Source organism: Lepidochelys kempii, chromosome 1, assembly GCF_965140285.1.
Source record: "Lepidochelys kempii isolate rLepKem1 chromosome 1, rLepKem1.hap1, whole genome shotgun sequence".
In the NCBI taxonomy this organism is placed as follows: Eukaryota; Metazoa; Chordata; order Testudines; family Cheloniidae; genus Lepidochelys; species Lepidochelys kempii.
Genome location: NC_136380.1, coordinates 109,889,972 through 109,905,284, shown reverse-complemented (window position 1 = coordinate 109,905,284; position 15,313 = coordinate 109,889,972). Strand labels below are relative to the sequence as shown.

The 15,313-nt window shown below is 36.2% G+C and overlaps 1 protein-coding gene across 7 annotated transcripts in view; it reads right to left on the bottom strand.

Moving 5' to 3' along the window:
• Positions 1–15,313, bottom strand: part of ARHGEF7 (Rho guanine nucleotide exchange factor 7) — a 195,196-nt gene that overhangs the window by 15,060 nt on the left and 164,823 nt on the right. For 5 of the 7 annotated variants that reach the window (XM_073349944.2, XM_073349954.2, XM_073349993.2 and 2 more), the window contains 2 exons: positions 9,664–9,753; positions 6,394–6,570 (listed from right to left, as the gene is read on the bottom strand). In XM_073349944.2, coding sequence (XP_073206045.1) covers positions 6,394–6,570; positions 9,664–9,753 — 267 coding nt within the window. The remainder of the gene's footprint in view (positions 1–6,393; positions 6,571–9,663; positions 9,754–15,313) is intronic. The other 2 variants (XM_073349964.2, XM_073349973.2) reach the window with 1 other exon arrangement.

Here is a 15,313-nt window from a genome sequence, read left to right as displayed (position 1 = left end):
CACAAGTGCATATGTGTAAATCAGGTGTGCACAAACACTAATGGCTAGTTAATAGGGCTGTCGATTAATTGCAGTTAACTCAGCGATTAAACTCAAAACAAATTAATTGCAATTAAAAAAATTAATGACAGTTTTGATCACACTGTTAGTACTGATTGTTACCTGTTCTTGAATATTCCATTATTTCCCAACATCCAAGAAACGCTCTACATATGTTTCAGAATAATGTCTCTCTTCAGTATGCGTTACTGTTAAAGCAAATGACTGCAGTGTCCATCCAGTGTGCTGTGACTCCAAGATAGCTGTGATTGCTCAAGGATGTCCAGTGATCACCAGTCACCTAGTCAACTAGGGCATTTTTCAGAAGCTTCAACTTTATGGTCTTCTCGTTGTAATATGGGTCATGTATTCATGATGCAATGGCTTCTCCGGAGGGCAAGGTGTATGACTGACTGGAAGATGCAATTTGAATAACATCTCTCAGCCTTCTGTCGTTTACAATGTCGAGTGATCTGCAGTTCATAGCTATCCACTTTGCAATAGCATTGGTTAAGCTGTTGTACTTTCAGGATCATACAAGCCCCTGGATCAAACACACTCTGTAAGCGTACTGTTATGGCTGGTGGGATTCATTTGCTGTTGGTGGGTTATCTGTAGCGCAAGATCTGGAGGCGAAAGCATGTTTCGCATGTAGGTGATACTGAAGTACTTCTATAGGATTTATAGTATTTCTACATTTATTTGAGCATAAGCTTTCCAATGAAGTGAGCTGTAGCTCACGAAAGCTTATGCTCAAATAAATTGGTTAGTCTCTAAGGTGCCAGAAGTACTCCTTTTCTTTTTGCGGATACAGACTAACACGGCTGCTACTCTGAACCCTTCGATAGTATTGGAACTTATCCCTGCAATAGCTACATATAACTATTTTTTTATCCGGTGCAATCAAAACTGTGATTAATCAAGACTAATTTTTTTTAAATCTCTTGATAGCCCTACTTATCAAGCTCAGTTTTGAAAAAAGTACTCTTTTTGCCTCCACTGTTCCCCTTGGAAGGCTGTTCCAGAACTTCTCTTCTCTGATGGTCAGAAACTTTCATCTAACTTCAAGCATAAACTTGTTGATGGCCAGTTTATATCCATTTGTTCTTGTACAACCACTGGCTCTTAACTTAAATAGCACATCTCTCTCACTGATATATTTATACAGAACAATCATATCACCCCTCAGCCTTTGTTTAGTTAGGCTAAATCAGCCAAAGTCCTTAAGTCTCCTCTTGTAAGGTAATTTCTCCATTCCTTTGATCATCCTAGCAGCCCTTCTCTGAACCTGTTCCAGTTTGAAATCGTCTTTGTTAAACATGGGAGACCAGAATTGCACCCAGTATTCCAGATGAGGTTTCATCAGAGCCTTGTACAATGGTAATAACACTTCCCTGTCTCTACTGGAAATACTTTGCCTGATGCATGCTAGGACTGAATTAGCCTTTTTCACAGCTGCATCACATTGGCAGCTCATAGTCATCAACCAAAACACTCCTTCGTTACTTCCAACTATTAAGTCCCCATGACCTTTCACCTTGCATTAGGCCTGTCAATTAAGGATTAAGTGACAGCATGATTAACGCGTAAATTTTTTTAATGTGTTAATTGGATTTCAGAGTCAGTGGGGCCGAAGGCTCACAGCCCGAGGGGGGCCGAAGGCCTGTGCCCCAAGAGGCTGAATGTAGGGGGATCACGATTTTTTTTTCTAGTGGGTGGGGTCATGATTTTTTTTTAAGTCCAATTGGGGTAGCCAGCATCAAAAGCTTGAGAAACACTGTCTACAGTTTTACATTGTTTTATTTTTGAATGCAGTTATGTTAAAAAAATTCTACATTTGTAAGTTGCACTTTCACAATAAAGAGATTGCACTACAGTACTTGTATGAGGTGAACTGAAATACTCTCTATTATCTTTTTCACAGTGCAAATATTTGTAATAAAAAATAATATGAAGTGAGCACTGTAACTTGGTATTTTGTTGTAACTGAAAATCAATATATTTGAAAATGTAGAAAACATCCAAATATTTCAATAAATGGTATTCTATTATTAACAGTATGATTAATCGCAATTCATTTTTTTAATCGCTTGACAGCCCTACTAGTTAGGTATCTAACTGGCCATTTGGATGTATACTTGTGGCATATTCACGTGCAAATTAGACCTGTGCATACTTTAAATGTTCAACTTTTCATTGCATTATTCACATTCTAATAATTAACACAGATGGATACTGCTGCCAAATCAGGTACCCAGTTGCCCATTGAACAAACTTTACAGAGTGTTCTACTGTGAAGAACCTTAAACATGGTACCTCTAGGCCGTGTGTGTTCTCAGAATATGTTTTTGCTACTTTTTATTCCTGTTAGCCCGTACAAATCTAAAGAAGAGTGAGCGGTATTCTGTGCTTTCTTGTGCATCAACGGAATTGTTAACCAGGTTCCAACTGCAGAGCAAAATTTTGCCCTAAGTCTAACGTATCAAATACTATTGAAAACCACTAGGTTGCAAAGATATGCTTAAGTACAAAGGGGCTGCACAGGTGCAGTTATCAGCTAAAGACAGAAGCTGATCTGACGAAACTTTGTTGCTGGTGGTTATACATCAGTAGGAAAGAACCTAGCAAGACTTTCCGATCTCAGGGTGAGTTTGTAGGGCTGGGAACTAAAAATCCATCATTTTATTTGTATGCCAATATGTCAAATTCAGTCATTTTTTGGAGCAATTTTAAAGAGTTTATAGACACAAGTAAACCCTTGGAAAAAATAACAGGACGCACAGCTGGCGTATATGAATGGAGTAATACTAAATAAGTGGCTTTCTACTTTTGGAATAATGACAGTATGAAGAGCCCTAAGAAAAAAATTTAAAGGATATACAAAGAATACTTACTTTAGATACAGAATTGCCCACATTTCCCTAACTGATACAGATGTTCATCAGAAAAGATTATGCTCACCGTTCAGTTAGATGGCCGTGGGGCTAGAAAAGAATTGCTACATTAGTAGCAAAACTTTAAGACCACAGATATATGTACTAATTTGTACTGTTTGTTCTTGTGTACTAGGCCCTCTGCATATTTTATTCAATCTTTTATAAATTGATCCAATTTTCTCCTGAGCGACTGCTTTGCCTGTTCCGCTACCAAGGATAAATTGACAAAAATCAATTTAAGTTTTCTCATATTAAGGGGAGAAACACTATTTCCATAAGTGGAAATGGGAAACATGTTCTGTAGATGACAATATCTCTAGAGATGGAAAGTTTTAAAATAAGAAAAAAAAACCAGCAGGACACAGAATAACTTGTACTATGATGGATTACATTAGACTGTCTAGATTACATTACACACAAATCATACATGAACACCTTCACTAAAGCAGGTTGGTTCTCTTATTGTAGCATATGGCTTTCATTTTATTACGCTACTTTCAGAAAAGCCAAACAAATGTGAAATTGTAAGTAATGCTGTCCTTTCCCCTGTATAATGATTAAATATTAGTCACAGGCTAGCAAATGCAAAATTTATTTCAACTGTACATAACAGATGTCCTTTTTTTTTTTATAAAACAAAACACTTAATTGCTATATGCAACCACAAACAATAATAGGCATACTGTACAATACAATGCAACATTTAGATATACATCCAGTTTGTATTTTCAAAAGTCAGTCACCTACTAAAGATGGCTTTTCCCATTCACAAATGAAATGCACAATATATAGATCTGTCAATGTTTTACGTCACTATATACACATTACTGTGTTTTGGCAAGATTATGCAAAAAACACAATTAATATAGCTTGGTGTCAATTTATGTTAAATACTCATTTAATGGAAACACCATTTAAGCCACATGGAAAGGAGCTGACAATGGCTTAAACCTACCTTCTAATTCAGATTCTGCATTCTTTCAGTATAATACTAACTGTACACATATATTTTACAGAATTGCATAAACATAAGGTACTATTATTAGCATGACTAAAGTTCCACAAAAATAGAAACACTGAACCTTTGGACTGAATACCACCATTTTCACACTGGTATTTTTTAAGTTTCTTGCATTAATATTTCTGATTAGTTGACAATAGCTAGTGATCTGTAACATTGAAAACACAGATATGATTTTTAATTCTGCAGTGATGTTGGCACTAAAGACCATCATCATAAAATAACATCATTCTGATGACAGTTAACGATTTAATTGCTACAATAATGAATGGTGGTAAACTGTCAAAGCTTTGGTGCATAGAAAGTCAATAAAATCTTCAGATCTGGGTAACAAAAGCATTATTTTGAGCGATAAAGGAAAGTTTAAGTGCAGCAACTATTTCAAAAACTCATAATATTTACAGTACATAATATATGTAACATAGTAGTATTATGTAAATGAACAGGCATTTAACCAATGCAGAAAAAACATCAATATTATTCCACCAGAACACTACTGCTTTAAAAGAAAAAATTAGGGGAAAAAATGACCCATGCTTTCAGCATTATAAATAGGAAGTGAATCCTCTATGTGACTGAAAATAAAAATGAAAGCTAAGTGGTTTACAGAGGTATTGTCTGATATAGCATGGAGTACATACACCATATATTTGTTCCCTCAGCAATTTTTCCTAGTTAATATTAGACACAGTGCATCCACGTACCTTGCTGCCACAAAGGGTCAATAAAATGACTAGGACAATAATAAACCCCTGAAATTTTTCTGATAAGCATCTCAATTTTCATTATCTAGAGTAACAAGTAGGTTATCAACACTAAAAATTGATAGAAGCAGTTCATATCCAAAACTTCACTAACACAACTTGTCCATTTTCACATCCTTGTGGGATCGTTCATGTGTAACCATTGGTTTCCTGCTTAAATCACCTGCAGGAGTTTACTATTGCCTCAGGGCTTGTAAACAGTGTGATCAAATTCCCAGGCAGCAACAATTGCACCTATCTTAATTTGTTCATATAGTGATATCAGAACACTGAGCACTGTACATATTTGAAAAAAAAAAATACAGCACCCTGGAATTTTAAGGAAGGCAAAAAAACGTTATCGCTCTTTTAGGATGCGGCTGTTTTCTTAATGCTAATGTTAATAAGGATTTGGAATACAGAAAGGTTTTCATTTCAATTCCAATTATGTTATCCACAATACAGAACACAACTTTCCCCCACCAACGTCCCAGGTGCAGAATATACATTGTGTCACATTTGGAACTGAATATATAATGTGTCAAATTCAGTTCTGTGCAAAGCTAAAGTTACTCTGAATGAAGAGCTGGTTGCTGAAAACCAATGTGCTTATGAGAGCAATTACAAAACACAATAAATACATGTCTCAGATATATCCAAACTGTGAAAACCAAAGCCAGGCATTCTACTTTTAAGGAGTTCCTACAACCCAATTTTGACCACAATTATAGCGACAGTTTCAGATGCTGGATACTCAAGCTTTCATAACGGGAACCTTTCTGAATGGTTTTTTCCAGATTGGACTTTGTGGTTTTCGTAGGGAAGGACCGATGATTTGTTGATAGTTGTGCATTTTACTAGGCAGGTCAGCGTCTAAAACCTGGAACCCTCCACACTATTACATACAGACAGTATGACTACTGGTAGAGTGAAACTATACACTGCATTTAACAACACAGACTTCCAGGTCTTTAAGACAACTGCTTAACTTGTGAAAAATGTATGATTCTTCACCCATGTCTAAGCAATGAAAAAAAAGACAGCAATATAAACATTTTCATAGATAATCAAACACTCTGCCATACAGATTGCCCAGATATAGGAGTATCTGAATAATTTTACAGTTCTTGTACTGCATATTTTAAAAATTATTTTCTCTTGTTCTCCCTGCTTTATACCTTGTGTTTATAATACATAGAAAACTAGACCACTATAAGGCTAAAGTAGTTCCATATTGCTGGCACTTAGCTCACAAACCAGTATGGTTTCAGTACAAAATACAAAAACGTGCTGTATCAGGGGGTGGGAGGAATTGTTGCTACACTGACCAAGTCAAAAAACAGATTATTCATAGCTACAAATCAATGGCTGTCACTTTTAAAAAACCCTAAATGTATAATATCCTTAACAGGATATACACTCTCAATTTAGAATGACTGAATTGTATGTGTATTAAATTGGCAATAGAGCCTCCCACGAGGTACAATTGAAATATCAGAAACTCTCTCAAAAGTTGTTAAAATATCACATTGAAGAGACAAGGAACAGCAAGAAAACATCTAAGAAAAGCAGGCTGTGATACAACAAGCATTTGTTAAGAAAAGCTCAGAAGTGCATTAGTTCTGGTGAGAGATATATGAGCAACAGCTCTTACGAGATGTAGACCCCATTCTGTAACTATGGGCTGTCCATATACTGTCATAGTCAGAGTCTTCTGAGAGGTCTGAAGGCTCCAAACGAGAAAGGCTACTGCGACGACCCAAGGAGTCTAGACTTGATTGGTCATCATCAGCCAAGACGTGATTATGCATCAGGTCAGTGCCTTGCCATGCTAAGGATGTACAGGTGAAATGAAATGGTGGATGTGGATAGGCAGAGGTGGGATGAGGAGGGGAACGTAAGGAATAGCCACAACCAAAACACATGAAAACGAAAGCAAAAGGTGATGGGAAGAGAAGGAAAAGAGAAAATATTGTTAAAAAGGCAGCAAAGCTTTATTATTCTTATTTTTGGTTGGGTTTGATGTAAAAATTACACTTGGCATGTAATAACTTTTGAGCTGTCACAATCTAATTTTTTAATTTGTTTTAATTTTTGAGCAGTTTTATTGAACATATACGTCCTAACCTGAGTACCCCTGAGATGTTTTGATTATTATTATGAACAGGACAGTCAACTCTAGTTGACAGAGAAATTTGAAAGGGGAGGAACATTATATTAGCCCACAGCTACAACTTAGCTATAACAAATCAATTGGAAATCTTTTTACAAAATGCAAAGTTGATAGGGCTAATCAATGCAAGCCACAGTAGTTATCTCAAATCAACTCCAAAATACTTTAAAATATTTTAGAGACTTACTGTACTATTTCCAGTTACCTCCCTGCCAAGATTAGCTATCCACAGTAGTCATTTTCATGACTGTGTCTAAACTTACCTTCTCGATATAATCACTGTAAAATGTTTACGGTGAACAAGGGGGTGTAAAAATGATTTCTCTCTTCTATTTCTATTTGGAAGCTGGGTTTTTGCTTATGAAAGGTAAATGCCTGGAGATATTTGGAAACAAATGGTAGGTGGCCATATTGTGAGCTACTACACACATTGTGTTACTAATGATGTTAAACCGTTATCTAGAGAACTAACCTATTTTTCTGAGAGCAAGGAATGCACAGCAAAAGATGAGATTTATAAGAAGGGAAAGCCCCAACCTTCATTCTCTTCTCTTCATTCTATTGCCCCATAATCTCTCCAGATTTAAAAAACAAACAAACCTCTTTTCCCCCAAATAGTAACAAAAAGCTGCTGTCCCACCTCTCATGCCACTGCCTTCCAATCCACTGGTGCCCTAGCTGTGCTGAATTTGCACTTCCAAAAGCAGCACCTCCTGGATGCCAGACAGAAGGTGCTACTAGCAGAATTGCCAAATCAGCACCATGAGGGACAGGCAGAATGTGAACACAGAGGTAAGAAAGGGGTACAAAAAGAACATGACAATTTTAATAAAGTGTCTGGTACTTTTTGAAATGCACTGCTACTCTTACAGAAACAATCCCAACACCAAATGGAGTTTTTCCACCTCTGATGGAAAGCTAGACATGGAATGGTAGAAAACCTAAAATTTTAATGCCAATACCCAGCCTTTACAACAGAAGAGGCCGTGCATGTAACTGATACTTCAGTTGTTTCTTAGTGCGGTTAAATGCAAATAAAAGCTGTTGATTTTTGATGTATGTAATGATATCTACTGCACTATGTATATTTCTTAAATATACATAGAAAGGGAAAAATAGGGGGAAAAAAGCAAAAATATACTTCGCATCAGTGGTATGTTTCTGTGTACACACACAACTGCATAATTAAAAATTAAATGTTTCACAAACCATTTCTTGTCACATTATCTTTGAAAAATGATCACCACCAACTGAGCATAGTTGTGACATTTAAAATAGCAATAATTTAATTTAGCCTTATTTTGTTCCACAATTTGTCTTTAGAATTTTAAACAGTAAACTTGTTTCTTTCATTTTTACCAGGTAAGCCACAATAAAACAGAATGATCATAGGGCTAAAATCAAATTTGTGGAAACTGAAACCGGTCCAAAACAGGGATGAGCTAACAAATTACTTCAATTTTATCACCTTGAAGACTTAGAACTTGATAAAATGGATCACAAAGACAGACCTGAAGACCTTTTCATACACATTTTAGCTTGAAACAAAGTAAATGAAAATAAAAAATATACATAAAATAACCTTGCAATAAATTCTTCCTTCATACAAAGAGCCAAATTCTAATATTAAGTATATTTGCATGCAAAGTAGGATTTTTCAAGGTGATGAGAAGGCAGGCAACTGCACACATGTTAAAGAATTTGTGCACTAAATTTCCAGTCATATTTTTTGACTTTCCAATTGCCAGTCTAAAATGTTTTTGCTTGGAAATGAAGTATGCACAAAAAACTGTTTTGGTAATAAACACTGACAAATACTTGGAAATTAAACAATTTAAATGGACAATGAATTATTTACAATGTCCACACTAATAATTGCTGACAACAATAAAAACAATAACTATCTCAGGATCATTTTACAGCATACCAGAGGTATAATTCCTAAACAAGGTTTATATTCAATGGCAAAACTGTGCAAATTGGAGCAAACTGAACAGCATGCTCTCCTCCCTTACATAAATGTAACACATGCTGGTGGATTCCCCTGCTATGTGGAGTGTTTTACTTACAACACAAAGGACCTCCACAACTGCAGCCTTGTTTTAGATTAAGCGAGGATGTGCGTTGTAAGTACCAATCAGCTGATTGCAAATTTGAAAAACTGAGAATGGCAACCTTACCCAAGACAGAGATCTAAGAAAATTAACAGTTGCTCCCTGAAATTATTATAAGAGAGGATTAAAATTTGTAATAATAAATATTTAACAGCTAGTGGCAAGGAAAACTTTATATGCCCCATTTACCCTTCCACAATAGGAGCGAAGGTTTCTCAGAACCCCTTGAGCAAACCATGTATCTTGTTGAACAGAACCCTCATAGGCATAAAGCAGATATAGCTAAACCTAAAATGAATATTGCTCTTCCATTTACCTCTGCACTTACCATTTTCTCTCTGAGAAAGTGTATTACAAGTGTCATTAAATCCAGACACTTCCCAGTCCTTGCTGACGCTTGATACAGGTTTCATACCATGGCAAATTTAGTAATATGGATTATATTCACCAAAACTGGACCTCAAGCAGGGCTTCTGATGCTCTAAGTAGAGTGCCCAAGCACCCCACACCGAGACCCACTCCAAAGGCTGATTTTCTTAGGACACATCCCGTTATTTGTAGTGTTGGAACCCACCATTGTTTTTGTTATGTATCTAAATAGCATTTTGGTTAATTATTTTAGCCTTTTCTAACTTACTTGAATTTAGTGTTTGGCGTGTTTTGGCACTTGTGCAGTATGCTTCAATGACCTTAAGAATCTGAGCATCTTCTTCCAATGCAGCTGTACCTGAAGTCAACAGAAAAATAAACCTTTACCATGGCTCTAGTTAAGTCAGTCATGTAACTGTAAAGTCGTTTTAAGCCGAGAGACAAGTACCAGATAATTCAACTACGGTTCAACTCAGTGAGTCTATTTATCACCACCCTGAACTACCCCCACAAATTGTAGATGATACCTTAATCTATATTCAGGAGTGAGTTTCAATGAGCGAAAAGTAAAGAGTTTTAAAAAACAAATATATACTTAAATATTATAATAAAATGTATTGAAAAACACCTCAAAACTGAGCAATTAAGCCAAACCTAAAGAAGGTTTCCGAATATTTTAAAACTGCCCCTTTCTGTTTCTTTTCAAAGAGAGCTATGTGGAATATAAGTGTTTCAGAGAAGCATGTCTTTCCTCTATGGTATAGTGCAAACCGCAATCAGACATAAAAAGTACACCCAAACAGTTATTAGTTGCACCTTAATTCATATCACAGTTTAATTAGAGAAACACAAGGAATGGAATATTATCTTCTAGCAAATAAATAAGAGCATCATGTAGTTCAACAACTAAGTCTTTATTAAGGTTCACAAGTGATACAAACATACAGTTTTTCCATACCAATACTATGAAAGGAAATCCAGAAATCTGAAAATTAAACTCAGCATAATATTACAACATATACTGTTGTACAATTTCAGCCTTGTGTCCATCAGGAAAAATGCCACTTACCGTATGAGTACTTCTGTGAAATTTGACAGCATTTGACAGCTATTTTCAGACTGTGTTAAGTGAAGCCTGTAGGTTTCTTAGCAGAGCTTAGAGCAGAGAAAACATTCCAGACACAAAATTCTAAGAATATTTGCTTTGGAGTTAATTAAAAAAAAACCCATGTGAAGCTAAATCTGTTCCTCCTGGGTTTCAACTAGATCCCTTTATCAAAGTTGCTTCAGCTAAGAACAGGGTGTGAAATCTTGACCACAATTTAAGTAAATGGGAGTTTTTAGTCTCGACTTCAATGGAGCCAGAATTTCACCAAGGTTGGTTGGTTTGTTTTTAAATTTCCATCTGTTTTTTCCCATCCCCACAAAGCTTTATATACCATTGGCCTTGAAGATTTTCACTGAGGACATCTGAAGGTCTTTCAAAGTCAGCAAGTAACACAATCTTCTCCCAGCAGGCAAGACAGCCAGAAATCCCATTTTTATTTTCAAGTATTTATGATCACAACCAAACAGATACTCTACAGAATATCCACCAGTGATGACTGTTTGCAAACACCACTAATAAGAGCTCATAGCAACATGATGGTCTTCCAATAATGTTTAAGATGTCCAAACATTTCCCACCTATTCCAGAACTATTTCCTTTTTTAAATAAATGCAAAAATCTGTCAGCAAAGTAACTCCTCTAGGCAGGATGTAACACCAGTGTACTGTTCAGTACAGTAGAGCTAGAGAACTAGTAATTACATAGGCATTAACTTTCTTACATTATACCCAGGTCCATGGAAGTATTTGGTTGGTATATCTCACGTATCTGATTTATTTGTTCAAAGCGTAATTAACACAGAAGGACAAAGATGACTAATTACTGAAACACTGGAAAAAGAAAGATGAGTATCTGGCAGCATCAGTGAAGTTATTCAAGTAAGTAAAAGTCACTGCAAACAAGTCATCAAGTTTCCCTTTCAGCAGAGAAGCCATCCTTTACATCAAAAGTGCTGACAACTGTAATTTTGAAAAGATATCCTTCAATTAAAAAAATAAGTTTATTTCATCTTTCTTTGAAACTAAACAATAGCTCCTGTTAGTGCATGTGCTTTGATCATCTCTCAGGCTGCAGGTGTTTGCTTGGTATCTTGGAGAAATGGAATGAAACTGCAACTGCATGCTGGTGATTACTGAAGTTCCACACGAATATCTGATGGGATCTGTTGTACTGGGACTACATGGAAGCAGTTTCTTTACTACTTAATTGATCTCCATTGGTTAGAATACATCAAATTCAGCATTGTTTCTCAACATTGCTTCATTTCTATTCCTAATTATAGAAGCTGTGATAGATTAAAACATTTGTATTTCAGCAGTTGCTGAAATTAAAAGATGGTCAGATTAGTAGCGAACTGTTTGTTTTTCGGTTCTATTCTATCCTTTCTTCCATATTTTAATTCTTTATTTCTCACATTCTCCTCAAATAATCAAGTTTGTGACATAACTGCTTTTAAATGGCATAAAAGTGAAACACAAAGGCATTTTAAGATCACAGATCCATTTCCCGCCCCCATCAGCCCATCTGTAACCATCATACCACTCACTTAAAAGGCATAGTAATGAAAACGATGTTACAGTTGTTTTTAAATTGAGTGGCTTCTGCACCTCTAACTAGCCCACTGTATCAATTAGTACTAGTAATTAATATTTTATTACTGGGAAGCAGTATTAAGCTCTACAATCTTTAAGATAAACACTTAAAGGAAGTATGCTTTGTAAATTTAAAGAGTAACAAGAAAAATGGTCTAATGTAATTATGTTGTATAGGTCCTTTAAAATGGATTTAAAATAAAAATATCAGTAAAGATATACAATTCACTTGGATAAAAATGCCATTGCTGTGTGTTGCTGGAACAGAACAAAACTGTCACATTAAAGAAAGAGCTTCTGTTGCACTTACCTATTATTCAGCAGAATCTGATAAAAAAGATTTCCCCAAATGTTCTCTTCTGTGATTGGGGACGACGAGAGAACTAAAACAGCACCAACTTATTTTGTACTATAGGGAACCATTACTCTCTTTTGTTTTGAAGATTTTGAGAGGACAGTAGATTTAAATAAAAAGGAATGCCTCTTATTTGATCAGTCCAGAATGAAAGTCTTGTGAAGATGCGGAATGGATAAAACAAATCTTTTTTTTAACAATATCAAATAGAAAGTCTAAATACTAAGATGGGTGAAATTGAGTGTCTAGTATTGAATGAGGCTATTGATTATAATAGTCATCACAGAAACTTGGTGGAATGACAATTAATGGGAATTGGTGATATCAGGGTAGAAAATATATAGAAATAACTGAGTAGGTCACGCTGGTAGGGGGAAGACTGGCACTATATGTGAAAGAAAAAATATACAGTCAACTATAATAAAAATCTTAAACGAATCAAACTTTCCCACAGAATCTCTATGTATAGACATTCCATGCTTGAATAATAATAAAACAGCAGGAATATACTCCCAAACACCTGACCAAGATGGTAACAGTGACTGTATAATGTCTCTGACATTAGAGAGAGACTATAAAACCAGAAAACCCAATAATAATGGGGGATTTAACTATGCCCATAGTGACTGGGTAAATGTCACCTCATGACGAGATGCAGAGATAAAATTTATGGACACCATTAATGACTGCTTCTTGGAGCAGCGAGTCCTGGAACCCACAAGAGGAGAGGCAGTTCTTGATTTAGTCCTAACTGCAGCACAGGATCTGGTCCAAGAAGTGAATATAGCTGAATCGCTCGGTAACAGTGACCATAATGTAATTAAATTTAACATCCTTGTAGGGATGAAAATACCACAGAAATCCACCACAGTAGCATTTAACTTCAAAGAGAAAAATACACAAAAATGAAGAGTCTTGTTAAACAGAAATTAAAAGGAACAGTCACAAAAGTGAAAGGAAGCTGCAGGGAAACTATTTATAAACACCGTAACAGAGGCTCAAACTATACGTATATGCCAAATAATAATAAAAACAGTAAGAGGACCAAAAATGCCACCATTATTAAACAGCAGAGTAAAAGAGGCGGTTAGAGACAAAAAGGCATCCTTTAAAAACTGGAAGTCAAATCCTACTGAGGAAAATAGAAAGGAGCATAAACTCTGGCAAGTCTAATTAGGCAGGCCAAAAATGAATTTGAAGAACAACTTAGCAAAAAGCAAACTAACAGCAATTTTTTTTTTAAGTACATCGGAAGCAGGAAGCCACAATCAGTGGGGCCACTTCATGATCGAGATGCTAAAGGAGCATTCAAGAAAGATAAGGCCATTGTGGAGAAGCTAAATGAATTCTTTGCATCGGTCTTCACTGAAGAGGATGTGAGGGGAATTCTCACACCCGAATCATTCTTTTTAGGCAACAAATCTGAGGAAGTGTCCCAGACTGAGGCATCGGTAGAGCAGATTTTGGAATGAACTGATAAACTGAACAGTAATAAGTCCCAGGACCAGATGTGATTCACCCAAGAAATATGAAGGAACTCAAATATGAAACTGCAGAACTACCAACTGTGGTTTGTAACCTATTGCTTAAATCAGCCTCTGTTCCAGGTGACTGAAGAGTAGCTAACGTAACGCCGATTTAAGAAAAGGCTTCAGACATTACATTACAGGCTGGTAAGACTAACTTCAGTTCCAGGCAAATTGGTTGAAACTATGGTAAAGAACAGAATTATCAGACACACAGATGAACATGACTTGTTGGGAAAGAGTCAACACAGCTTTTGTAAAGGGAAATCATTCCTCACCAATCTATTAGAATTGTTTGAGGGGGTCAACAAGCATGTGGACAAGGGTGATCCAGTTTCTGGACTTTCAGAAAGCCTTTGACTCCAAAGGCTCTTAAGCAAAGTAAGCAGTCCTGGGATCAGAGGGAAGGTCCTCTCATGGATCAGTAACTGGTTAAAAAGATAGGAAACAAAGGGCATTAATAAATGATCAGTTTTCTCAATGAAAAGAGTTAAATAAGGATCTATACTGTGACCTGTGCTGTTCAACATATTCATAAATGATTTGGAAAAGTGAGTGACCACTGAGGTGTCAAAATTTGCAGATGATACAAAATTACTCGAGATAGTTAACTCCAAAGCTCACTGCAGAGAGTTACAAAGGGATCTCACAGAACTGGGTGACAGAGCAACAAAATGGCAGATGAAATTCAATGTTGAGAAATACAAAGTAATGCACACTGAAAAAAATAATCCCAACTAAACAGACAAAATGTTGTGGTCAAGAAAGAGATCTTGGTATCATTATGGAAACTCTGAAAATACCAGCTCAGGGTGCAGCAGCAGTCAAAAAAGGAAGTATTAGGAAAGGGATAGATAATAAGACAGAAACGATCATAATGCCATTGTATAAATCCATAGTACGCCCACACCCTGGTGCACAGTTCTGGTCACTCCATCTTGAAAAAGATGTATTAGAATTGGAACATGTATAGAGAAGAACAACAAAAATAATTAGCAGCTTTCATATGAGGAAAGATTAAAAAGACTAACCGTTCAGTTTAGAAAAGAAACAACTGAGGGGGGAGATGATAGAGGTCCATAAAATCATGACTGGTGTGGAGAAAGTGAATAGGGAAGTGTTATTTACCCCTTCACCTTACACAAGAACCAGGGGTCACCCAATGAAATGAATAGGCAGCAGGTTTAAAACAAACAGAAGGAAGTACTTCTTCACACAACGCCCAGTAAACCTGTGGAACTCATTGCCAAGGCCAAATATATAACTGGGTTCAAAAAAAGAACTGGTTAAGTTCATGGAGGACAAGTCCATCAATGGCTATTAGCCAAGACTGATGG